Below are 26,096 nucleotides of genomic sequence, written 5' to 3'. Positions count from 1 at the left end.
TCTCTTACAGCTTCGTGTAGCCATGATTAGAAGAAAAAAAAAGCCCCCAAAAGACAAAAAATGTCCATTCACTCAATACAGCACAAGGATCTGTTCTGACGAAAAGGCAAAGTTCAGAACAACATCATTTGTTTCCAGGAAGGAATTAAAGCTCTCCACGGAGGAAGGAGTAAACATTATCAGCCAGACTTCACTGCAGTCAGAGAGAAATCTTCAGCGCACAATGGGAAGCAAAGACGCAGCGCCTATGAGGATGCAGGGTGATACGACAGTGGGTACACACTACTGGTACTTGAAGTGAAAGATAAACCAAGAACGAATTTACACGTACAAAACGTGCCAACCCTTTGACAGGTCTGTACTGCTAACATAGCTTAAAGGAAACGTGATTTGCCTACAGCAACAATTGTCCCAATTACCGGCATCCCCGCAGGCACTGGCTACTTCATACTTTATATCTTTCCATGTTAAAAGCAAAAACATCATACACCCCAAATACTCCGGGTAATACTCAGAGGAGGTAACTGCTTATCACTTTGCCCCGAGTCTTAAAGTGGAGGTTTCCTGCAGTTCACAGCTAGAACTGAGGACGAGGAATCTGGAAGGCAGATGAGTAAGAACACGCTACCGCTTGATCTCAGCTTTGCGACTGGCTTTGCCAACACGAAGCGCTCTCCACTGGTGCAATCTCTGTAACCAAACCAGACAAGGCGACGACGAAAAGATAAGCGAGATATCCGGGATCACATTTGACCCTTATTAACCAAATCAGACAACTTGAAGAGGGGCCGGTAAGTTTATACAGGCTCAGCTTCCTAGTTATAATACTTTGTAGTGCTGCAGAACTGCATGAGCGTCCAGACCTCTCTCTCGGTGGGACAGAACTCCCCTGGGATAGGTTAGAAATACAAGCTATTGCTACAGTTTCTTTCCTGGTCTAACAGAACAATTTATTTTTTTTAACAAAGGCTATTCAAAAAACCAGCAGGAGAACAAAGGCAGCATTAATTCCAGACAGAACGAAATTAGGTTTTGCATGCTTTCCAACTTAGTAAAGGTTGCCAGAATGAGAAAGTAGGTGCTCCTCATTAGTGACAAGCTGATTACCCTGAGCCCAACAGACTCTTCTGAGACTGATGAAACCTAATATTTAAATAGAGCTCCTGTGCGATGTCCAGTCTTTCTGCTTAAGGAATGCCACAAAAAATTGTAGCTGAAGAAAACCTTTGGAGCTTCTGCCGTGAATTACTGAGCACCTGTAGCTTTGCCGCGCGACACCAGATGCTGCAAAATGAGGGTGTATATGTCTAATATTGCACTAGTGATGTAATGAACTTCACAAAAGCATCTGTCGTGGGCCTGCAAGTTCTACACTGGGATTCGAGCACTAAAATGCCAATCTCTGTCTTAAAAGGTTGATCCGCTCTGAACATGCTCAGCACAATAATTGCTCGTGCTCATCTCTGCACACTTTGCCCTGTCCCACTGTCTCCCTGCCAGGATCATCGCAGACACACAGAAGCAAGTACCCATCTAAGGCATCTTCCGCTTCTGGCTCTTAAATCTTAGAACTTTCTCCACCTATTTTAATTGCTGCTGGTGTTGCAGTTGTGCCACTCTCGGCAAATTTAGCATCATTGGCAGGTATTCTACACGCATCCATCTCGTAAATTATACGGACTCTGTTACAGCAAAAATGCTATGATCGATAATCGCTCCCCTCAAACACATTTAGTTATTATACATGTCTTGGAACCACAGGCTAGCTCAACAAGAGTTTTAAGTAAAGAGAAAAAAATTTCATGTATCAGCAAAACTCCTGTGATGGAGTTCATGGAGTTTGGCGCTGGGACAAAGAAAGAGAAGCTATCTTCAGCAGTTTCCAACTGAAGCATCCATACATGTCCTAACTGTAGATTTAAAATAAAAAATAAAAAAAAAATAGAAAAAGCCAAGCACCACAGAAATGCTGAGTATCTCTAGATACTGAGAAGTAATTACCTTTTTGCTCGGATTTACAATGTTTGGTACTGAACTGGCTTTTAGTTTTTCATTATGTAATACCTGCCTTTCCCAATATGTTTTTAAAAATGGCCATATTAAATACAAATATTTTGAATTTTGGCAAAAGACTAAAAGGAAATTTGTAAGTTGAACCAGGCTAACTAATTCATTTAAATGCCTTTACTTAAAATTTGTTTTCAAAGGACAACCTAGTCCACTAATTAAAGTAAAGATCTGATGCTCACAGATGACTGTGAGCAAAAGAGCCAGTAAGTAAATCCACATTATATGGATTTTTACCAGTACTCGAAAAATCTTCACTTGGTGACACTAATCAGAGTGACTTTATTCCAACATAAGAGAAGCGAGATGTTTCAGCTGTAAAGCTCATGGTAAACTATCCAGGAAAGTTAAAGAGACACCAACAACATGCATATGTGAAATAAAACCCCGATGTTTTGTACATTAAAGAAACTTACAAAAGAAAAACGTTCGACATGCAGTTACAATATGAAAAAAGAAAATGCAACGCAAGGCAGAACACAGGTAGCAGGAGGGAAGACAGCCAGGTTTACTGACAGATCAAGACAAAACCCTTCTTCCGACTTGAGATGCAAACGTGAGCTGAGAGCAAGCATGTCGGCATAGCGGAGCGCTGCGTCGTCTCCCCCGGGTGTGCGAAGATGCGTTAGAGCGACAACTCCGGCTCACCACTGCTGAGCCTGCTTACTACCAGTACTTGTTTCCTCTGACATCCAGTGTTTGACACTAAGGTTCCTCCCAGGTGGGACATTTTATGGGCAAAGCAAGGGATTCCAATTGCGGCTGCAGAAAAATTGCTCTGCTTGCTGATACTACCTACAGTGAAGGCTGCTTAACATAAAGCAGTACCAAGCTCTCTCTGCTGTCTATGACAGATCCTTGGGTGAAAATGGACAGTTTTCCCCAAGAGCTTTTGGAAAACCGACTGAGAACCAGCATCACAGAACAGTAAGATGTAGTTCCTCGAAAGCAACTTGTAGGATTATTATACGTTACAAATTTCCCAGTGAACAGGAAAGCTGACATCTCTCAGATTGGGATTAGGATGGAATAAGTAGCGATACACAGCAGAGAAAGGGAAAAAGTCTGAATTTCTAGAGAGTCTGAGGCAGATACCATGTGCTGCATTAGTCATCTCACTCGAAACACTGCATGCAGAAAACATCCAACCATAAATATTACAGTGCTGTCGACTGAGAAGGAAAGCGTTTCTCCAGCTCCTCCACAACACAGCTCAGGTTGCCATTCTGCTGGTTGTGCTCAGCCACAGCTTCTGGAGTTGGCATATCCGGTGCTGTGGCCGGTTTGAGCTTGGGAATGTGCTTGGGCAGCACATGGTTTTTGTCTATTTGGCTGTACATGTTGGCCACAGACTTTTCAATCGCTGCGAGGTTCTGAATGTTTTTAAGAATACCTTTCAGCTCCCTACGGGGAGGAGGCTCTGGCACTGTGGCTGCTGGTGGTACAGCTGGCTGTTTGGCAGGGGATTTTGAATGCTTGGCAGGGGAGAGGTGCTGGGTGCTAAGAGGAGATGAAGAAGAAGAAGAAGAAGAAGAAGAAGAAACTGTGGGCAGAGGCGGAGGATGGGGTGGCAACGGCGGTGGCAGTGGAGGTGGCAGCAGCGGAGGTGGTGGTGGGGGCATTTTAGGAGGATCTGGAATGCTTTCTACAGCATCTTTGGTCTGAGGAGCTAGAAGACTTTGGCAAACTGATTTCTTTATCCTAAAAGACGGAGGAGTTGGTTTGCGAGTTGGTGGAGGAGAAAGTTCTTCAGGATGGTCGTGGTGAGTGACGATTACAGAGGGGACCGCAGAGGCCTCTGGTTCAGCTACTTCAGCATAACATGTTGGAGAGGACAGAGGAGAAGAGCGAAGGCAAGGAGAAGCAATCATGCTTTTAGGAGACTGCTCTAGCACGTTCTCTCCCTCTTGGAAACAGATGCTGTGCGTCGGCGATCGGATGGATTTCCCATCAGGAGACTTCACTTGTTTCATTTCCTGCAAAGCCTGCTGCTCAAACTGCCTTGCCTTCTCTTTTACAGTTAACTTGGGGCCGCTCATTTTTGGAAATAGCGGACTGCTAATATCAACACTGCCGTGCTGATTTTCAGTTCCTTCATTCTCTGCTTTGAGTCTCTCCTGTTGCCACTGAACAGGGTCCATGATAACTGGCCTACTCGGAGGACCAGGTGCACGTCTCTTAGTAACGTGAGTTGGTACCGTCCACGCGCGGTGACTGCCTCCCAAAGAGGCATCTCTCAAGACTAGTCTCGAAGGAGAAAGAGTATCTAGAGTATCGTTTCTTTTCCGTAGAAACCCAGCAGCAGCGGGACTCTGAGTGACACCTTCCATATATAATGGGTTCTGAGTAGTTAACGGGTTCTCATCAGATAAAAAAGTAATGTTACTTGAAGATTTGGGGAGATTTTTGTTCAGTGATCCATTGATATTGGATTGCTTGTGAGCCTCAATAGCACGAGAAGCAAAGCTGCTTATAACTCTCTGACGGTCTCCTTCTTCTAAGACTGACTTTTTTCCCCTGCTTTGTTGGAAATGGTAGAGAAGAAAAAGACTTGAAAGAAAAGAAGATAATCACATGTGAGGAAACATGCATGGACATAGATACTTATGAGAGAGAAAAAAAAAGAACTTATGATATGAATCAGAGCCATTAAAATACTTCTAACAAACTACTACTATCCAACAGAAAGAGCACATTTACTAGACTACTGGGCAAGACATTTACTTTTACATCTTCTTTGAGGGAGAAGGCTTTGAGGAGGAAGAAAAATCTAACCAGCTATTTGGCTACTCGGCAAGTTCAAAAATAAGTTAACCTCTTCTCAAAAAAAACACCCCTTAGATTTTAAAAGTATCAGTCAATACTGTAACCTATCTCTCCAGTGACACAAAACATTAACGCTACGCAATTTCCCTGTGAAATAATACGGACTCACAGGATGTATCCTATATGTATGTGTAACCGTGCCTCCATCATACAAATGGCAGGGGTGTACTGTACACACCTACACAGAATATTCACAGGGATTTTTTAGGTTGAACCTATTCTATAATAATTGTGCATCAAATCTCTGCTCTTCTGTAAAACTGCTGGAGAGCCTTGAAGCGTGCCTGCGTTGCCTTTTGAGGACTGGCCACAGGTCACACACAAAATCAGGACCGTGGCTGGAACTGTGAGCCTGAAACTACGGTGATCTGTGGGGTCTCGGAGAGGTGATCAATGGGACCTGAAGGTAATCAGCTGAGAAAAATGTCAGACTCAGACCATTCTCCTGACACTGAGTCTTGGAGAAGCACCAAGGTGGGCATTATTTCTTGCATTTATGATACACATATCGATGCAGAAATAACAATGAATATATGAATTTCAACTCTGCACTGTAGCAAACCAAATGAAAAAACCTGCAGCTGGATTACACTGAATTTCTACACCAAAAGCAGGAGGTGTCACCATTTTCTGGACTTCATCTAGTGTTTCCAAGTATCTCATTAACCTACCTTTCTCTAATATTTTTAATACTAAAAACTTCTAAGCAGTTTTTTAGATAAACAGTATTTTAAAATCAATATCCCCAAACTGTCTGCTAGAAAAGTGTGCCCTTAGAGCTCTGTTTTAAATAATGCTCACCTGAGGCAGAAAATAATCTTTTTTTGCCTCAAGCCTGTGACACATGCAAAGATATTCCCATGATAGAGCCAAAACCAAAACCCTTATCCTTTCAAAGAGAAGATTAGCCTTGTCAGCAATGAGATCAAAAATGAGATCAAAATCAAAATGCACTTCTATTGCTGCCATGTAAAAAAATATCATAACTAAAAAGATGGGCTGTCTAGCATGGGGACACAATAAAAGCCCAACCCAAAACAAAAAAAAACCCCAAACCCAGACTTAAAAAGGACGCTTGCCATAAAAAGCTCTCTGAAATATCAAATAGCTCTGTAAGACAGGCTGTGGTGAGAACATGATGGCATAAGGGAACATTATGGTAGAAAGGGGGTATAAAAATTCCACTTTTCGACAATTCACTTGTGGCTTCACTACCTCTACCTAGTGCTGGTACTCCACATCTCGAATGCTTTATTTAAAATTTCCCTATTTTCTGCAATTAAACAACTGCAGCTGAAGTAATGTCTAACTTCTACACAAAGGCATAGGATCAAACTACCACATAAACCTTTTTCTAGCGACTCAGAGCCAATCAGTATTTTCATACAATCTTCTGAGTTAAAAATATTAAGTCTTGTCTCTACCAAAATTTGAGTTGTATTCTTTAGAATTTAGATAGAAAAGGGTTAGGCTTTATTAACAAAGGAATAGGGGGAAAATTACACTTTTCTTGATTACGTAAATGTTGGCAGATGAATTTTTAAACCTCTTGGTCAGCTTGTACCATCTCCTTTGGTGTTGTTTGCCATATCTCAGGAAATATTACCGAATCTAAATCAATGGCAATTTAACCTCGGGTGGTTAAATATTGCCTAGCAAAACTGGAAGAGAAATTTAAATAACTAGATACTGGGTAGGAGTTAATTAAGAGACATTAAATCTCCTCTAAGTTATTCAACATGTAGAAGTCCCCCAAAGGCCCGTATTTAGTAAGGAAATACATTTGCTTCCTAAATTTTGTTTCTTGTTTCGCCTGGGAAACCACTCACACAGAGAAACTACAGCTTCCTAATGGCCACAGGGACCCAAGAGGAATCCCTGCACAAAGCACAGGGATCGCCTTCCCGTTTGCGAGGGACACCCAGCAAAGCCACGAAGGGTTATACCCAGAAATAAACTCTCCCCAAGCACTGCAGTTCTTCGAAAAGCAGCATGCCTAAGGCTTGTCTTTGGGCAGAATAGAATTGTGTGAAAAAAATAATTGACTTCACGCTGATAATAGCTTAATTCTTTATTCTAAAGCAGCATTCTTTGAGGCTGGTCAAGCACCCTTGATCTATCCAGAGGTGAGAGAAATAAATGCTTCTGAACTTGAAGGAGACCCTCCAGTAGAAGGCTCATGCAAATGACACAACCCTTATGCTACTGGAACACATTATTTCAAAAGCTTCTCAGTTCCTTCCTTGCTGCACATGACACCTCTCAAGGATGAGGCTATCCTGCCATCTTTTTCTATTTATGTGCAGGTATTTTAATCACTGAGAAGGATCAGCTCACCAGCTTGAAGCACATTTCTGCAAACTGAAAGAAGAGCATTGGCCTGCAAAAGGAAGGCGAGAAAGATTTTGCTTCCATCCAGGTGTGAGATCTGAAGTCCGTGAGCAAATCTCTGGGAGTGCACTCAGCGTTGCTTTTGGTTGTGGGTTTTTTGTTTCTTTTTTAAAGACAGTAGGACTATTTGGCTTTAGAAATAATGCCATTCAAGTTCAGCAATCATATTTCATCTCTACTTCCAAGAAAGGGATAAAGAAGCATAGATGTATTGAGACTTCGCAGTAAATGTCTTTCCTGTACTTGATCAATGGACAAATAAAATATGAGTTTCAGATTGCAAGGTTTAATGGGAATTACTGAAAGGAAAAATAACTAGTGTTTCTACTAGCTACAAATATTACAACAATGAAATGAGCTTACTTACTGATGCCTATGTATCCAGAGACAGAGAAAAATGAAAATTACGAGAGACAAGGCAGATTTAAAACTAAAGAGCTTAGTTCCATTTCATGTGCTAAAACCACTAAATTAAAAAAACGAGACACAAGTCAGCAGCACAAATGAAAGGTGACTGTATTAGGACAACTAAAGACAGGAAATACTGTACTTAAATTAATCAAAAATGTTAATAAAAGGTATTTTCCAAATAATAATTTCTTAAGGTATACCAGAGCCTTGAAATCAAGTATTTGAGAGCAAAGGAAAAGATAATTTCTAATTATTTTTATCGAAGCATGTTATTTTCTTCAAAATTCTACAGATTTTCTTTCATCCTGTAAGGATATTTACTAGTTTATGTTTATTCAGTTCCTTAGCATGATGGATATGAATATATCTTAGTTGTATGCAACAGTACCTGAGAGAAAACATTACAAATATGGCAAAATTAACATAAATCTAAACCTCAAAGTCAATACTGCAAGTCTGTACATTTGCACCTCTTTGTTGCAGTACTAAAACATGGAAAAATCTTTGCAGCAAAAAAGACTTGGTTAATCAGTGCAAAATGCAGTCATCTGTTGAGGTACCCAGTTCCCACAGATAATCAGCTTGATATCACTGCTGGTAAAATGAATTTAAGTGAATCATTAAATTCAGTAGAAATTCAGGTAAATGTAAAAGAAATGGACGTTATGGCCAGCAGGGCAGCCCACTGTCAGTGTACAGATGGGATCTCACGTGGTTCCCAAGCAGAAGCGCTCATGGTCAAAACGTTGACTACCTGCTGCTGTCGAACACACGCTTTTCCTCCCTTCCTGCCCAAGCAGTAACACTTCCCAAAGCCAAAAGGCACGAGAGGGAACTCTTGCTTCTCCATTCACACCAAAAAGCTCAAGTTCTGGAATCCTTTCAAACTCAGAGACTGCTCTCAGGTGGCCAAGAGTTAAAGCAGCAGTGACCCCCCCTGTCGCACCTCCTTAACATTTTATAAACTCCATCACGGCGTCTGGAAAAATTCCAACTTTATAAGCAAACCAAATAGAGCAGAATTTGGGCAATCCTCAACACCAGCAGTGCGCACGCCACCGCTCTCCAAACACATTATTAATGCTATGCCTTCCTGCATTACTTAGTTATAAAATATAAATATAGGTAAGTGTGGCAAGCTTATCAGCATAACACCGCAGTATGATACAAATATTAATTGGCTATTCTCCATTGTAAGATTTTCATACTGAGAGTTAAACTGTTGTTAGAGTCCATAAACTTCAGATCTACAGAAGCACGAAAAGGTAGACATCTTAGCAATATTAATATTTTACGAGCATATAATAGGTAGAAGATATATTCATTGAACTGCCAGCAGTTTCTCTAGTTTGATAGTCCCTTTGATTCTGATACTCAAACGGTTTCAAATTTAGAGCAAAAAAAATCCCACTCTACCCAACGGACGATTTCTTACTATAGCAAATGGGGACTTTGGGGCAACAATTTCATTGGATGTGTTTAATCAGCACGCTGGCCTGGATTTGCAAAGGCACTAGAGGAGGCAAGTCCTGGCTCCCCCTGATAGCAGTGCCCTGCTGTAGGCTCTTGCTGTAGAAGACCACCTGGTTATACTCTGCTTTTTACCAATTGAAACAATTAGGTTTGTTTTTTTTTCCTTTCCTTACAGTCATCTAATTTATTGTCCGGATGTCTGAGAACCCCAAGCACCTGAGGAAAGACCCCTTCATTCCGAAAAGCCTTTCTGATGTAGACCGTGTGAAGCAACGTCCCTGGAACGTGAACCGCGTCTTCGGTCACTCCCACTTTGATCGATGTCTCACAAGGAATACTTACATGGTGCTGTCACCAAGCTCTTCATAGAGGTTATTGGCAGCGGCGCTCGCTGGTTTGCCTGCTGGTAAAGCCATCTGGATTCTCGCCGTCTTGGCGCATTCAGCCTGTCGCCTTTGGTAAGTCACGTAGGGAAGGAGAAATACTCATTAGAGTACACTCTATACCCTGATATAAGCTGAGATGTAAAGTTTGCTATGTTTCATTGTTGGTTTTTTTTCCCCTTGCAGTTTTCAAAACAACCCTGCATTTTGCCTTCTTCAAAGAAAAGCAGTAACAGTATAACCTTTTCCTGGCTTTTTCAGCTCTCTGTTCTTAGTTTTCTCTTGGCAGAATCCTAGAGCTCACCCCGGGCAGAAACCTCCTGCCCAGCAGCACGTCACTCACAGCAGGTATTTCCCAGGAGATACTCTATGTGCTTGCTTTGACATTGCTCTCATTAGGAGGTTTATCTGTACTGGCTGCCCAAGACAAACAGTGGAGAGAGTAAACTCTTTGCTCAAGTGCTTCATTTAAGTGCCAAGAAACCGTCATTTTAAACACACCAAAAAGTCTCAGGTGAAGTTTAGATTTTCACACACAATTCCGTCCTCGTTCAAGCTGTCTGGGAAATTTCCGCCTCAACAAACGGGTTTCCTGAAAAATTTACTTTTTTTTTTTCCACTGGGTAAATTCACTATGAAACAAATTTCTGTCTTCTCTCTAGGAAACAAAGCCTGTGGTCCCTCACGTGTGGAAGTGGGGGAGCATCACCGAGGTGACGTGACTGATTCAGAGCGCTTCGGTCCTGCGGGTGGTCGATACTAGATCCTTCCTAGGGAAGCGTCTCCACATAGCCTGACCTGCCCTTGCTCGCTTCAGGAACACCACACACATGGAAACAGTTACTTTTTCTTTTTTTCTGAAGGAAACCGGCAACATCCCGAACCACAGTAACTTTAACGTGGGCTAGCATGCAATAATAAAGTACGCTGAGGAGCCATATGAGTAACTTTGAACCTCACCATATGAGCTGCTCAGGAGCAAGTCGGAGTAACTCTCCGATACTCAAGTATCGCTTCCCCTTAAAAATAAAGACTAGCAGGCTGCCGCTATTCCTATATAAGCTGTTAGAAACAAAGCTGAAAATAAGTACTTACTCTTTGAATCTGTTTTGTTATGCCAAAAAAAAAAAAAGATAAAGAGATAAAAAGGAAGGTTAAATGGATTGCACTTGTAACAGTTGTCCTAAACAGCGAACCTAATAAACTACACCTAATAAACTAGAGGCTACTTAATTATTCCACACATCAAATTACAGGATTAACAACATGTCTAAAGAATTGTAACCGCCAGAGCTGAAGAGTGTTTAGCTGCTATTTGTGATACTCTTGAAACAATTCTGCAGCCAGCATAAACACGAATCACAGTGAAACTGCTTCGGGCTCGCAGAAAACAGCTGCCCAACACTCACACGCACACACAGCAAAGAGTGCAAAAGGAAAACATGAATATACCTCAGAATTTTTCTTTATCAGGGATGCATTTCTATAACTGCTGTCTCATTTTAACATGTTTCAAGAACGCTATAGAAAACTTTTTCAATAGGGAAGGAATATCATTTTTGGTTAATATTTACAAGTCCCAGTCATCTACAATTAGTAAATAATAGATTATTTATAGCTACCTTGTGGGGTTGTACTGGATAGTGAATTTCCAAGACAGTGTTCAATAGTAAAGAATAATACTTTCTGCCTTGTTTACAAGTCATAAATGTAGGAAGTGAGCTGCATTTGACAGCAATTACTTTATAAATTAAATTAAATGAGTTTTCTTTAACTGTAGGCTTTACAAGATTCAGTAAGCTGACTGGTGCTCTGTAAAGCACTGAAAAATGGACGTACCACACATAAAAAAGTTTTAACAGTGAGCAAATCTTAACATTTCCATTCCTTGTGCTGTATGACAGTTACATTTATCTCCCTATAATCTCTATAGCAGACTGTAGCACCTACCTTTCCCGAATGTTATCAGGAAAACCACTGAAGCTCCTTTTGAAAAGGAGAGAAAAGGCTGTGATACAAAACCAAACACCTTAAGGCTTGGGATAGTTTTTGGTGTTGATATTAGCACTAAAATTCCTTTTATTTTCTTTGGCACTCTTCAGGAATGTTTTTTTTCATAGAAGTGTAGTTTATTCACACTGGTCTGCTATAAATCCAACTCTGCGTTACACTTCTAGAAAACAAAAATGTGACTTTTTTTGATGAAGTTTGGAAGGTTCCTCTTCAAAAGGGACTGATAATCTCTTGATAATCTCACAGATGTCAAGGAAAAATAGTGCTATTAGATTTCTTAGTGAAACAGGCAGTTAAGCTAACAACAACAACAAACTAATCGCAGGTTGAATTGACGCAGTACAGTTTCACCAGAAGCAAATTTTATATACAATTTTGGGAGAAGTGAAGGGGATTCGAGATATGCAGCACTGCCATCCGGACGGCATGGAGGTTTTTCAAGATCTTTCAAACTTCTTTAAAAGGATTTTTTCCTTTGACCCAAATGGTTTGGACAAACTGGGATGTAAACAATGCAAGGAATGTCCAGAAACCTCCAAGAAATAGTGAACTATGTATATCTTGACTTCGTAATGATTGGTAATTCTCTGGGAAATCTTTCCTGAGAAGAAATGAATAAATATGCAGCCTTCAAGTCGAAATGCATTGATTTTAAATCTGAGTGGACCTGAAAAGGCTCAGTTGAGAGGAACTTGTTAGTGATGTTGATCCTTTAATTAGTCTATTAGCCCAATTACTTAAACCTCCTGAGTCTCTGAGAGGCGAGTAGAAATATCAAGAAGGTTCTCTCTGGCATGTGCCGCTTTAGATAGTGTTAAAAATGGCACAAAGTCAATTCTTCATGAAACATTTGCTATTAAGAAGCATACAGCTAGGGAAAAAAAGTATAACTGTGAGCATTTTAGGAGTTAAACAAAAAAAGGTGAGGTCTTTGATTTTGTTCCAGCTACACAATTTGATTTTTGATTCATTTACTGAAACATCACCTTCTTCCTCTTTTTTTTTTGGGGTTGTTTTTTTTTTTTTTGGAGGGGGTAGAGGGAGGAGCATGGAATTCAGCTCTGAATCTGTACATGAATTTCAAACATCTGCCTTCCAATGTTGTGTTCCGGCACGTATCCTAAAACTGTTACTGCGCCACAACTTTAGTAAGTATAGCAGTTCCCGTGCATTTTCTCTTTTCGTGCACGGCCCACATCGAGCACTGACGAACTCCTGCGGCGAGTGGGAAATTAAAAACACTTCCCCGTATAATAATTTCCTCGCAACAAAGGATAATGTTCAAAGCACTTCTGCTAAGAAATGCAGCATCCCTACTACGAAGTTGCTACCGCAAAAAGGAGGAGGAGTACTTACTGTCTGTAGCTGACCATAACTATTAAAATAGCCGGCATGCAGCACAGGATGATGATGACGGCCAGAGCGAGGAGCGCGCCTTCCGTGTAGCCTACGGCTTGTGCCTGCTTCTTGACGTTCGCTACCACGTCTGGGGTGCGGATCTCCAGGATGCGTCCGCCCTGCCCCAGGTACGGCTGAAACTCTTTATTGATATCCAGCAGTTTGCCATCCAGGAACCTTCAACGTCACAAAAAAGAATTATTACAGCCAAGCTCATTAACCGTGTTTGAGCAACTGCGTTACTATTACTGGGTTAATAACTGCGGTCTGAGAAAGCACATAACTCTATGCGCTTCAGAATATTCGTAATTCCCTGTAATCCCTGTGTCAGTGATAACTTCAATGCACTTAATACCAGAACACAGTTTAAACACTGAAAAGAAGAGGTGAGTTGAAGCTTATCCTCATTTCTAGGGGCAAGAAGTCCTCTCTGCCATTGAGAGCAGCATTGAAAATAGCTTGCTTTGTGTTTTTGCCTTCAGAGGATTAACTAACCCTCCTGCGCACATCCCTGAAGCCCACTCTGGCCTGAAGATCCACTTGATGCTACTCTTCCAGAAGACTTGCCTCAGCTTCTTACGGAAATTCTTTGGCCAGAAGGACAGCCTACAGCTTGTTCCTTTTTGAATTCCCTTTCACTAGCGAAAAAAGGCATTTGGAAAAACTATGCTTTTACTAATCCCCACACCATTCCCCTCAACTGCATCGATTCTGACCCTTGTTCTCGCATCTGGTCTGCCTCGTTAGCCTCCACGTCTCTGCCACGTTCTTAGACTCTAGTGCTGGTACTACGTGGCGAACCACTTGAGGGAGACTTTCCTTTCATAGCGTGGCAAGAGGGACTCTGATCCGAAGAACTCATCTCCAGTGGGAGTGGACGTCACGGTAGCTGAAGGATGTGCCGCCTCAACATTTGGCATAGCGCTGAGCCAGTTTATCCAGTGGCTTCAGGCTATGTGACTGCATCCTCTCCATCACGGCAAATTTTGGGTGGAATCTGTAGCAACATTCCTGAGAGATGCAGGAGAACCGTAACAAGGAAAAGGGTACAGGCTACATCAGCTGTACTCGTTCCCTTAAAGTCAGTTTGGAGGTCACAAAAGACGACAGACAGAGATTACTGTAAACTTTTGAGAAGATGCACGCCGCTCCTTCTGCCTCTTCCGAAAGGAAAAGCACGACATGCTTCTAATAAACTGTAATTTAAACTTCAGGGCTTCTCCAAACACTGCCAAATTTCACAACGATCAGGACCAACATTACAGGAACAACAGGCTATCTAAACAGCTGTCAGAAAACCAGAGGCTTCAAGCAGCCTATGTGGCAGAGTCAGCTCCTCAGCAAAATGAGGGTATGGGCTAACCAGGAACCTGTCACTGCTTGCAACCTCTAGCAACATCCATCTTCCATTTGTGCGTCACCTACGGGAGGAACTCAGAACAACACAGTTACCCAGCAAAGGCCCCCCCAAGCAACAGTCTCTGAAAAAGCAAAGCGCAGTGGAAGAAGTTCAGTATCTGATCCAAAAATTGGCAGATTAAAAGACAGGTAGCCAAATGTAAAGCCTAAATCAAAACACCTAATCTCCCACAGGATGGAAATTTTTCTATTGGGTCAATTTTGGATAGCAAATAGTATGTCTGGTAAAGAAATTTATTCAGGAGTTTGAAAAATTATTTTGGCCAAGGCTTTACTTGAAAAAAACCCCCAAATCTGTTGGTCAGGGCTTTTAACTTCCTAAGGAAAATGAAAATTCTTGCATCGCTTTTGAAGTGAGCATTGACTGTCTCATGAGCTGCCAAGTAGCAGGCTCCATCTATAAAGATCAAAGTAGGAGGCACCCATTACAATGAAGGAGGATCCTGCTGGCACTTAGTTATAGCAGAACCTCAGACCCTTGCATTTACAGTGGTTCTGCCAGAGAAAGTCAGTCAAGTGGAAAACACTGAGATAAAAAAACAACAACAAAACACACAAAAAACCCCAGCTAAAATATTATTCTGATAGGATTTCTGCATATCAACTCAATGTCTAAAGAAAGTCTGAAATAGCTTTTATTTTCTCAGTCTGACCATGAGGTAAAAACTATACTCCTAAAAGACCACTTCTTAAAGGCTGTTAGTACTTTACAACCGATTTCCTCTCAAGTTAATTTACTGATAAACTCTCATAGCTTTGTTCGTCCCTGGTTTTTTTTGAACTTTGGCAGGAAGCACTCTGACCTGGGTCTGTTCCGCATGAGCTGGATCTTGTAACATGCAGGACAATTCACCCCAAATGCCGAAATGGGGCTGGTTTCATGATGGTATCTTCAGAGAACAGTGGTGGCTGCTCGCTCACAGATCCACTCTCTTACAAAAAAACCCACTCAAGACGTTTTAAAGAATAATTCCTCTTTGTATTAGTATGCTCTGTTGATATTCACCACTAATTCCTTGATTTCTTCTGCAAAACACTTTCTTGGTATTTAAACAAAAACCCATTTTCACAGCTTAATAACCTGCAGTGAAGGTTTACAAGACATAAACTGACTGCAACCAGAGCTCTAACTCTTTTGCTGTACACTAGATGTCAGTGGTGCACGTAACATGCCCTTTCAGTTGGCAAATGCATTCAAGTAGGACAGCACTAAACCCCTGGATGATTTTAACATCCTCTCAGCTAAAATTCGGTTCGCATTTTCTTGACAAACCCTATTTTAAGAGGTTTCTTACCTAACTGTGCACATTTACTCCACCATGAACCATGACACATCGTGCAGAAGATTCTGAGAGGGTAAGCATTTTATTTTTAATAGCGGACGTTTTCCACTAATATATGCAGGAGATTTTTTTAGATTCGACTGCTTTTCATGCTCCAATAAATCAAACCCTCTTTCATATAAAAGATAAAAAAGGAATTTCAGTCTGTAACATTATCTAAGTGGACTCTCTTAAAAATCTGTAATAGAGGGAGGAAATAACAAAGCACAGTTACTATTCAGATCTATTTTTTGGTTCAACAAGACAGATTCCTGGTTGATAAAAATTTCAGGTAATCAGTCGTAACAGTCTCAAGGAAAAGCGTGACTGTTGCAAGGTCTCACAGCTGGGTTGGGGCAATCCCAAGCACAAATAAAGGCCAGGAAACAAATGGATTGAGAGCAGCCCTGTGGAGAAGGACTCGGGGGCGTTGGGGGCTGAAGAGCTGAATGTGAGCCAGCAATGCACGCTCACAGCCCAGGTGGCCAACCACATCCCGGGCTGCATCACAAGAAGCGTGGTCAGCAGGTCGAGAGTTGTGATTCTGCACCTTGGCTCTAGCCAAAGTAAGAGTAGATTTAGAAGAAATTCTTATTTGTGAGGGTGGCGAAGCACCGGCACAGGTTGCCCAGAGAAGCTGTGGATGTCTCATCCCTGGAAGGGTTCAAGGCCAGGTTGGACGGGGCTTGGAGCAACCTGGGCTGGTGGGAGAGAGGTGTCCCTTCCCATGGCAGGGGGGTTGGAACGAGATGATCTTTAAGGTCCCTTCCAACCCAAGCCATTCTTTGACTCTATGATTCTGTATCAGTCTTACAAAGTACAGGACAGGGAAAAATCAGTATGTCTTGAGAGACTCATGGGTGTTCCCCAGCTGGCAGTGATGAACACAGCGCGGCTGTTCTGTCCCTGACTTCTAATAACATCTTTTGTTTTCCAGTCAAACACTGTGCTTGAATTCAAATACGTGGGATTGAGCTACTCGTTTGGGACTTCTGGATGTGAGGCAACACAGTCAAAATCACTTGGTAGCAAGCATGGCACAGCCTGTGCACACACTGTCATTGTGCACATCAGCATTAATCCAGCGCGTCCAGAGCCTGCTGCATCTGCTTGTATCCCTTCATTTCATAAATGTCTGTTGGACACGACCCGATATATTGGAGCGACATTTCCCAGAAGCGATTACGGAGCCTCAAATATTAGCTCTGCTTTAGTGGGGTTTACTTCTGGTAGAAATGCAGCTCTATAGCTGGTCGCAAGCGTGACTTCGCTCAGCTGCTGATAAACATTAGCTGTCTGGACTACCTCTCCCTTCCAACTCTGGTGCAAAGTCAAGCACCTTTGGGGCCTCAGCACTGCTCTGATCTGTGCCCAGCTGCCAGCACCATCAGGACGAGCCGTCCACCAGGAATCTCTGTCAATGTCCCAGCAGCGCTCCACCTGCGTAGGGGAACAGGTCACTCCGCTCCACCCTGTCCTCAACTTACCCCCACATTCCTTGAAAGACCTACACAGGTAATGTTTTCAAACCAACAGGTTTAACAGAAACTCTTGTTAAAGTCAGGGCCTCCACCATGTTTTATAAGCAAGAAACACAGCAGGGTGTTCCCAAAGAGCCCATTTAAGAAAAGCTACAGGCATCTTCCAACACACAAGAATTTTGTAAGTTGTGTTAAAGTCACAACTGGGAGAACTCGCGTGCTCAATCTGTACCGTTGGTACAGTTCTCTTTTGTACGTGTCACAAAATTTTTGAACATTTGGAGAATACCTTCGCTAAATATTTATTCCTTACTGCTAATTAAGTTTTTAAAACAGGGGACTTTTTAATCTCTGACTTCCTAACCTTTTTCCCACGATATCCAGTTTACGAAATGATCTTTCTCCCACCGATCTCTCTTCTGCTGGGATGTGCAGCAGATTCACGGCTGGCAGAAGGATGGTCCTGACTCCTGACAAACTCTTCCCAATGAAGGGACAACCATTGCTACTGTGACCTCTGACTGGGGCAGGAACAACATCGAGCTGTGCCTCTAAAGATCAAAGCTCCAGGCAAGATGGTCACAGAAGGAATTTCTTTTCAGATTTGGGCAAGCATCTCATCTGAGCCAAATCCCTGGAGGTTTGCCCTCAAGTTTGCTAGTGAAAATTTGTTAACTTCAGATGTCAAGCTACAAAACTCGTACTTCATTTTTCTTGCCACTTGAGTAAGTTGACATTTACTCACCTCTACCCTACAGCTGGGAAAGCATTCCCTAGGATTTTGCTGATTTAAATATTTAAAAGCTTTTGAAGAGAGAGGAAGAAAAAAAAAGAAAGCTGAGTATGCAGGCACATGGAGCATTTTAATGAGGTTACTTCTACACTGATACCCTGTACATTTGCAGAGCAGGCAACTGAATAACCTTCCCTTCACATTTGAAAAACTGCTTTTTAACCTACCTTAACTCTCATCTATTTTGTATATTCCACTGGACACACAAACATCCCTAAAAAGACATTCCTATATTTGCAAAGGGCAGCAAAATGAAGAGGGGCATATTTTCTGACTACAAGGGGAATCTGCATCAGAGAAAAGACTTTTTATGGAGCTGAAAAAGAGCTAACTGCCTCCATGCACAGATACTAGCTCACCGTCACATACTGACAATAGCAGATGTGCAGAGTTTTTCAAAGTGACGAGTAAAAGGGTGACAGAATTTTCAACTGTCATTGAAGTTATATAAATTTTCTGGACTTGGACAGCACCGAATAACATCCTTTTGACCATTTCTAACAAGACCCCACTTGGGCCATACTCTAAACTGGCTACAACTGTAAGAAAACACAGACTTTGGTGAATTCCCAAACTGTAAAAGCAATAATAAAGAGGGATCAGTAGATAATCCGGGGGGGTAAAGGCAGCAAGATACGTTATATTGAGACTCATTTTGAGAACAGGTTGGGGTACAACAGTCACTTATTGTAGCACTGCAGACAGATTTACTGGCACTTCTCTCAGAGAGAAAGGAAAACGCTTATCTATCTTTCTGCTGGCTTCCAGCCACATTCCCTTAATTTCCACTTCCACTCCTGATTAAAATTGGGAACAAAATCACAGAGACCTTGTTCTGGGAATGAGCAGCGGTTCTCACAGTGGACAAGTGAACGCAAATGCCCAACGCATCACCAAGACCTCGAGAGACCCTATCACCACAGGGATACCTACAAAGAAAAATTGGCCACCAGAAGAAGGGAGGCTGTAATGTCTGCTACCACTGCTAAACTGCATCTGATGTTTTACATTCCCATTTCAGAAAGTGATGCTGGAAGACCGGAGAGGGTTCGGAGAAGACTATAAGTGATTAAAAGAACTAAAATATAGCTCAAAAAGCAGAGGAACCTCTCGAGCAAAACAGTTTCAGATTATGATGTGATCATAAGCCAAGACCTTCTGGGGAACCAGAACTTAAAACCACCAATTGGATGCTTCAGTTATAATAAAACTTTTATTGTATCTAGACCAATTAAAAAAAAAAAGAAAAAAGGTCTAATTTTTGAGAGTAAAAGTAATTACCCTGCAATAACAACACAGTAGTTGATTTGGTTTTCCGGAGCAGTTGCTCTTCTGAAAGACACACTCAGAGAAGAATTATTTTGGAGATTTCTTACGGTCGCTATTATACTAGGTCAGACTGGTCACAGTGATCTTTTGCAACCTCAAAATTCTGGATATATGCAGAGCTTTAGTATGCTACAACTCATCCGTACTAAACTACGAGCTCAGGAGAACAAGCCTTTTTTCAATCACGGTCCACTGAGGTGGCTCGCAGCCATTTGTTTTTTAGGCTCCCGAGTGACATGCTGCTTTAGACCAGCACGGGAGAGTCTGGTTTAGTTTTCACCGAGACAAACAGCCAACACAAAGGTGAAACACATGTGAAAAATCCCAAAAGATAGCGGCTGCTTAAGAAGAGTCGTCTGATTTACATTTCCATTGTTTAGAATTGCACACAGACTTATGTGAAAAAAGGAGTAAAATTAGTGAATAAAAAGCTGTCTGTCACATTTTACCTGACACTGGAATTTAACTGCTACTTTGGAAGTGGATTGAAAAGACAAAGTAACATCGAATTATGAATGCAAGTGGCCTGTTTACTGCTGGTCACCATCTCCTCAGGCAGCTGGTGGGATGGGCCCACGCATATCTGCTTGCTCAGCCCGCTGGCCACCTGTGAGCGCTACTGATTTTTTGCCCATAAGTGTACACTTGGGTCATGCCCCCATGTCTATGCTTCAGACTAGATGCACACAAGCTCTCCTCCTTCCTCTTCCCTTTGTTCTCCTTCGATTTCCACAAAAAAAGAAAAAGAGACACACTCTAAAAGGAAATGGCAGAAAGCCTCGAGGTCAATGACTGGAGCAACACAGCCCTTGCTTAGAGACCACAGACAAGTTTTGGTACATAGAAAGCAAGTTCCTTCAGAGGAATTTAGACTGGAAGCTCCTCCACAGGGTTGACGAAATGTATCATAAGCTCTTAGAGTGACAATGTCTAAATCACAAGTACCGGGGCCATTCAGCTCATGGGAATGGATTGAACCTTGTAAAGCTGTGAACTCCCAAGCTGCACAGAGGACAGGTGTAAGGGCATGCACCAATTGCTTCTATAGATTTTTCTCTTCCTGTTGTGTTGAACCACTTTCTACCAGAGACAGAGCAACAGGCTTCAAAACAGTCCACAGATACACAGGAAGAGCAATAAAGAACATACTTACTTAAAAAGTTCATTCCTCATTATAGCTCTGTTTGTTTGCGGGTCAATTGCGTAGACCATGAGGTCGGACTTGGTGTAATCCTCTTCGGAGTACCCGTCTCCAAATCTCCGTGCACCGATGGACTCCACCACGACCGTCGCGCCCGGAATCTGATCCTGAACGTAGCGTTCCAAAATCCTAAAGATGAGACAGAGCCAGAAAGTTGCTGTGATTTATTTGTGCTGATCAACATTGACAACAGCCAAAATGAGACACTAACAGACAAAAACCACGGGTTTAAAAGGATGGTAACCTTCAGAGCACTTTTAAAAAAACCTCTGCTCCAGTACAACCTCTTCAATGCCGAACTCTTGAGAAAAGCTTAGCAGTGTTAGGAGAGGTCATCAGAAATAGTGTCCTTAAGTCTAGCTCTTTGTATTTATGACCTCAGTTGAGTTTTAAATGGCTCATGGGAAACACCATCTATATTTCAGAAGAAAAGGCCTGTCATCCTTTTATTAAGCTATTTCATTTCAGAACTCTTCAATTCCAGCCTTACGCAGGGTGCATGCAATAAATTTTCATCCACAGAAATGACTACTTCAACCATTTTCATTGGGATATTTCATCTGGCCCTCCACTACAGCCCAACAGATCAGGTGCCAGAACACCTGCTGCTCCAAAAGGCACGAGCAAGTTTTACCGCCATGAGAAAGTCGGAATATTGAACTGACACGTTTACCACAGGAAAGAAAGAAAACAAACTCCAGAAGTTCTATAAGCAGAGGAAAGACAGGTTGATAGGATTTGGCGGTAGCTATGCCTGAGATAGCAAGGGCATATCCACAATGAACCAAACCAAATCTGTTCTTTTTCCAAACAGAAGGATCCATTAGAAGCTGCCAGAGCACACACGGCGGATATGTACACAGATTGCGATGTGTCAATGTAGAAGAGAAATGGAATTCTGGGGAATTAAAATTTATTAGATATGTTGACATATAGTGGTCATTTTATTAATTCTTGTGACCACTTTTCTTTATTATTAAATATGCACTTTTGGAAGCCTTTGCTCTAAGTTCCAAATCTAACCTCTTTCTACAGTTGTCCATGCAGAACCGTTTATGGGAGAAGTCTTCAAACGTGATGTTATTCCTACAATTGCCACAGAGGCAAAGGGAGAATGCCTGTTCGCAGAATGTCCCTCCACACAAACAAACAACACACACTCATGTCTGCACCAGGCTGAAATGCCTTCAGAGTGCCTGCAGAAGCACCAGCCCGGTGGGGAAAGGACCTCGCTGAGCACCCGAGAACCAGCTCAGACAGATGACTTGCCAACTCTGTGTGCAACAGGGAGGACTGGGTCTCCTACTGGCAGTCAGAACGGTGGGGATCCCAACTCTCACAAGAATGGATGGAGCCAGAAGAGAAGTGGAAAGCTGTTTCGACCCTGCCATCAGAATAGCTTGAACCACAGCTGTGGGGCAAGGTCAGAACACCTCTTGGAGATGTCTTTGCACACAAGACTTGGTAGCGGTATGATGAGGTTTCCAAACTGAGACTTAGAAAGGTTCAGTTAAAGCCTATGGAGAGTCTTATAAACCAAGGCATAAAAGCAAACATCATCAATACTGCGTACGAAGGCAAAAAAGGATGGAGAAATAACCAAGAGAAGCTGGAAGCCTAAACACTCCATCAGAACTATGAGTTATAAGACAATCCAAGATGTTCTGGGCTAATTTATGTGATCAGAATATCAAATCACAAAGCAATAGTTGAGTTACGGGGCAAAAGCAAGGGAATGAGAGGGAACATACAGCCTGATATATCAAGGATGCACAAATCTCACCAGAAAGAACATCAATAACTTTAAGAAGCCACTTGTTGCAGACAGTATCTTTCGCAGTTGCTGAGGTTACATTTTGCTGTTGTTTCTCTCCTGACACAAAATTTCCAAAGTAAAGTAACGCTGTCAAAGCAGTATCACCACCTCGTAACTTTTCAAGACCACTGATTCCTATTTACTCACCTGGCTTCTCTGCTCTTTGTGCGAAAGTTTAACATGCCCTTAAAAGAGAAGCTTTCCTACTAGATTTTGAAAAACCCAAATCCGTCAGGCCAAGGTCCTAGTCTAGCAAGTGAATATCTATGCTCTTAGTGCAGAGCTATTTAGGGAAAATAAAAACAGAGATTGTCTGACACATTCTAGTTGACCGGCATTCTCTAAGTGAGCACATCTCTTGTTTGCAGATATGGTAAACACTACTCATCTCTGCTTCTGGTGCACCCTGAACGAGCAGCTAGGGTGATAACCTGCCACTGACATCTCCGCAACAACAATTCTCCCAGGTGAAACTTGACAGAACAAATCTGGGATGCGCAGATTACTCTTAAAAAACCTCCGCATGTTACGCGAATGTAAATTAATGTAAAAGAAACCGTAACTGTCTTCAGAATGGCATTTTGTACACAGATTCAGATAGCTAAAACATATACAAAAATAGATATAAGATTTACCTCCCTAATTACTATACAACCATCTGCTCTTGCTGCAGGGGGGAAAGCTTTTGCTTCCTTGCACAGAACTATAATTTCACCCAAGACAGAAATGCCCTGTAAGGTTGGAAGGATGTAAGGTAGGGTCACTTTTAGCAGAATCAGTAACAACATTCCCTTTTCTCAGAAATTCCTGGCATGGCAACTGCTGGAATTCATTGCCTTTAGGAATATCTTTGTCTAAAACATTACTAAAATTGAAGAATAAGTAGGATAGTACCTTCTGACTATGAGAAATAGGTACAGTGCAGCCACTGGCTCTAACTGACATAGGACAGGGCACCACAAAGTGTAGCAGAGTGACAGCATTATTTCACCTGAAACACACAAATTGCACGTTTAGGGTGAAATATGTAATAAAAACTTGAAATATATAATAAAAGTGCACTGAAGACTGAAAAGTAGCAATTAAAGAAGGCACTTAAAAATAGAGTTGCTCCCTGTAGAGTTATTTTAGAAGTCCTTCAGCTGAACTTGTGAAATTGAGAACATTAGTATTTTAAAACTACTAACAGTGGTCGCCTGCTTGTAGCACTGCTCACAAGAACCAATTTTTTAAATGCATGCTTTAAGTAACAACAGTGTCGGCAGCTCTACTGCATCTATCAGCAAAAATTTCCTTAAAATTAGCCTGTCACTTGTTAATGCAAGGAGGATAATTACCATCCTCCCAACAGTGGCACCGTGAAAGGTAGAACCAGCAACTTTACAGGCGACAGGACTCTCCTGCAGCTCTAACTCCATTCAGCTCTGCGACGTAGTGTAATGAACAGAAATGCCTCCCAGTGCATCTTCATTACCGTCGCTTTCCCAATTCCCATCAGCGACACCAGTGAAATGAAAGGAAGGACAAGGGGATTTTCAGTGTTGTGGACATAACGTGGCCCTGAATATCCTGACAACTCCGAGATGATTTTTTTTTTCATCTTTAGATTCAAAAGACAGGAAAAAGCAAAAAAAAAAAAAAAAAAAAGACAGCTGAGTTGTCCCTCAGCTGAGGGCATTCTGATTTTGGGAAAGCTACGAAGGACAACTTCGAAGCTTCTTTGGAAATGAATGTGAAAGTTCACACGAGTCAGTTCATTCACCTCAAAATACGAGATACGGAATCAGCCGCATGAGACCCTGGCAGCCACAGCTACTCAGCTAGACTAATGGTCATCGTGTAAGACTTGGTAGGTCAGCAGCAAGGTTTCATGACCCTCCCTTGTCCCTGGCAGAGAAGATGCATGGCAGGGCCCAAAAGAGCACCGCAACATTCCTACAGTTTTATGCCCTCGACATATCCTGCACAATTTTCTTAGCTGAAAACTCTATGAGTAAAAAAAACCACAAACCTGTTTCGGTTCTGTAGTAATTTGATAGCCTGCTAAGTTTCTGGAGCACATAAAAATATTTTAGGGAATTAAGAAGAACCCATTCTTTCTTTCAAGACCTTAAATAACTGGTATTATTGAGCTGGAGTTTCAAGTGTTGAAGACTAGATACCCTGCACAACTTCTGGCTCCTCAACTGAAAATTCTAGCTCCCGAACAGATCCTAGCAAAAATAACACATTCATATTCTAGGTATTTGAAAATGCAAGTGGATTTGGCAACGATGCACAGATGAGAGCATTCATCACATGCCAAAAGAGACTTTTCAAGTGTTTCACATAACGCAAGTACACTCTCTCAGTTTTGCTCAGCTTCAGCAGAATTCTGTCTTGTTTTGAGTTTTTGCAAGGTGAATAACTGACACCTGAACTGCCGGATTTTCAACTGTACTTCTCCCAAATAGGCAAGGACCAGTTGCAACCCCTCTTGTGCAGTCAGCAATAGCTTTAGGGGGGTGATGCACCTGGGCCCCAGCTCCCAGATGCCTTATTACAACACACATACAGCACCGGGAAGGTTATTGTACTTCTGTGGTCTCTGGAGAGGTGTCGGAGCAGCTTCGGAGCTGCCAGCTCAACTCAAGAAACCCTCAGAGGTCAGCTGAGTCAGGCTGCTTCGTGCTGCAGTGTAGAACAAAATAAAAACCAACCAAAAAACAGAACTGGGGTTTATTTCAAGCCTAAAACTATTCCCTCTTTATAAAAAGCCTTTGGACAAAGACTATTTTTACTTTTATATCACAAATAAGGCATGTGTATTTCTTCTTTTTCTTTTTTTTTCTTTTATTTATTTCTTCTTTTTCTTATTTCTTATTTATTTCTGCTATTTTATTTTTTATTTTATTTTTCATTTTTCCCAGTCACAGGAGGAACACCAGGCTACGCTTAGCCAAAGAGTAACACACACACATCTTGACTTTGACCCAGAAGATGTATCTTCCGAGCTCAGCACAAAAGGGTTTTTACTGCAATAGTAAGCAATTTCAGAATAAAGCAGAAGTTTACAGCTTTATCTGACAAGCCATGCACTGCATTATAGTGCTTCAGAGAAAATACGTGAACAGAACAACATTTAGTATTATTGAGAGAGAAGGGAGGGGGGGCAGAAGGAGATTGCTGAACCAGTGTTTCCCAGCTGGCAGAGAAGTAGCAAGTGGAAAAGTTGGAGTTGAATAAGCTTTGGTCTCTATTACCTGACTTAATAAGAGTAGTGAACTGTTATTAATCATCCTGATTATAGCGGAGGGAGGTTAAGTCCAGCTAAGAAATGCAACGGGCCCTCTTACACTGTACAAAGCAAGAACTACAGGACATGCGCTCTCGAAGTAAATTCAAACGTAGGGTGGGTATAAAATACAACGCAGCCAGCTGGTGGCAAATGTCCCTTCAATCTCATTACTTATTTATTTGCTAATTTCGCAATTTAAGAAGTGAAAGGGAAAAAGGCAGAGGGAAGGTGGACCGAAGGACCAGGAGCAAAATGAACTCATATAACAGCGTCGGAGAGCGCCACGGCAAAGAACAAGGCAGCTACAGCAGTACCTGTGACTAAAGAACATTTAGTAATGGGAAGGAAAGTAAGTGCTAGCTGTGAAAACTGCCTCATAGCAAATTCACCACCACCGCCCCAATATGCAAAAAGTCCACTAACCTGTAATTAGGCTAAATTCAGTAATTATGTGGCAAAAATCATAAAGCAAGCAACGGAATTGTACTTGTATGGG

At 41.9% G+C, this 26,096-nt stretch overlaps 1 protein-coding gene across 1 annotated transcript in view; it reads right to left on the bottom strand.

Annotated features, from left to right (window-relative positions):
- The window catches only part of LOC104269812 (dentin sialophosphoprotein-like), a 33,436-nt gene extending 10,931 nt beyond the window's left edge, over positions 1 to 22,505 (bottom strand). Inside the window, exons 1-5 of the mRNA XM_009869210.1 lie at positions 22,471 to 22,505; positions 21,531 to 21,593; positions 20,460 to 20,636; positions 12,921 to 13,139; positions 9,511 to 9,621 (exon numbers count right to left, since the gene is read on the bottom strand). Of these exons, the coding sequence (XP_009867512.1) occupies positions 9,511 to 9,621; positions 12,921 to 13,139; positions 20,460 to 20,636; positions 21,531 to 21,593; positions 22,471 to 22,505 (605 nt within the window). The remainder of the gene's footprint in view (positions 1 to 9,510; positions 9,622 to 12,920; positions 13,140 to 20,459; positions 20,637 to 21,530; positions 21,594 to 22,470) is intronic.
- Positions 22,506 to 26,096: the final 3,591 nt, after the last annotated feature.

This window comes from Apaloderma vittatum, unplaced genomic scaffold, assembly GCF_000703405.1.
Source record: "Apaloderma vittatum isolate BGI_N311 unplaced genomic scaffold, ASM70340v1 scaffold14605, whole genome shotgun sequence".
In the NCBI taxonomy this organism is placed as follows: domain Eukaryota; kingdom Metazoa; phylum Chordata; class Aves; order Trogoniformes; family Trogonidae; genus Apaloderma; species Apaloderma vittatum.
The sequence above is the reverse complement of the archived record's forward strand: the minus strand, read 5'-3'. Positions and strand labels throughout refer to the sequence as shown.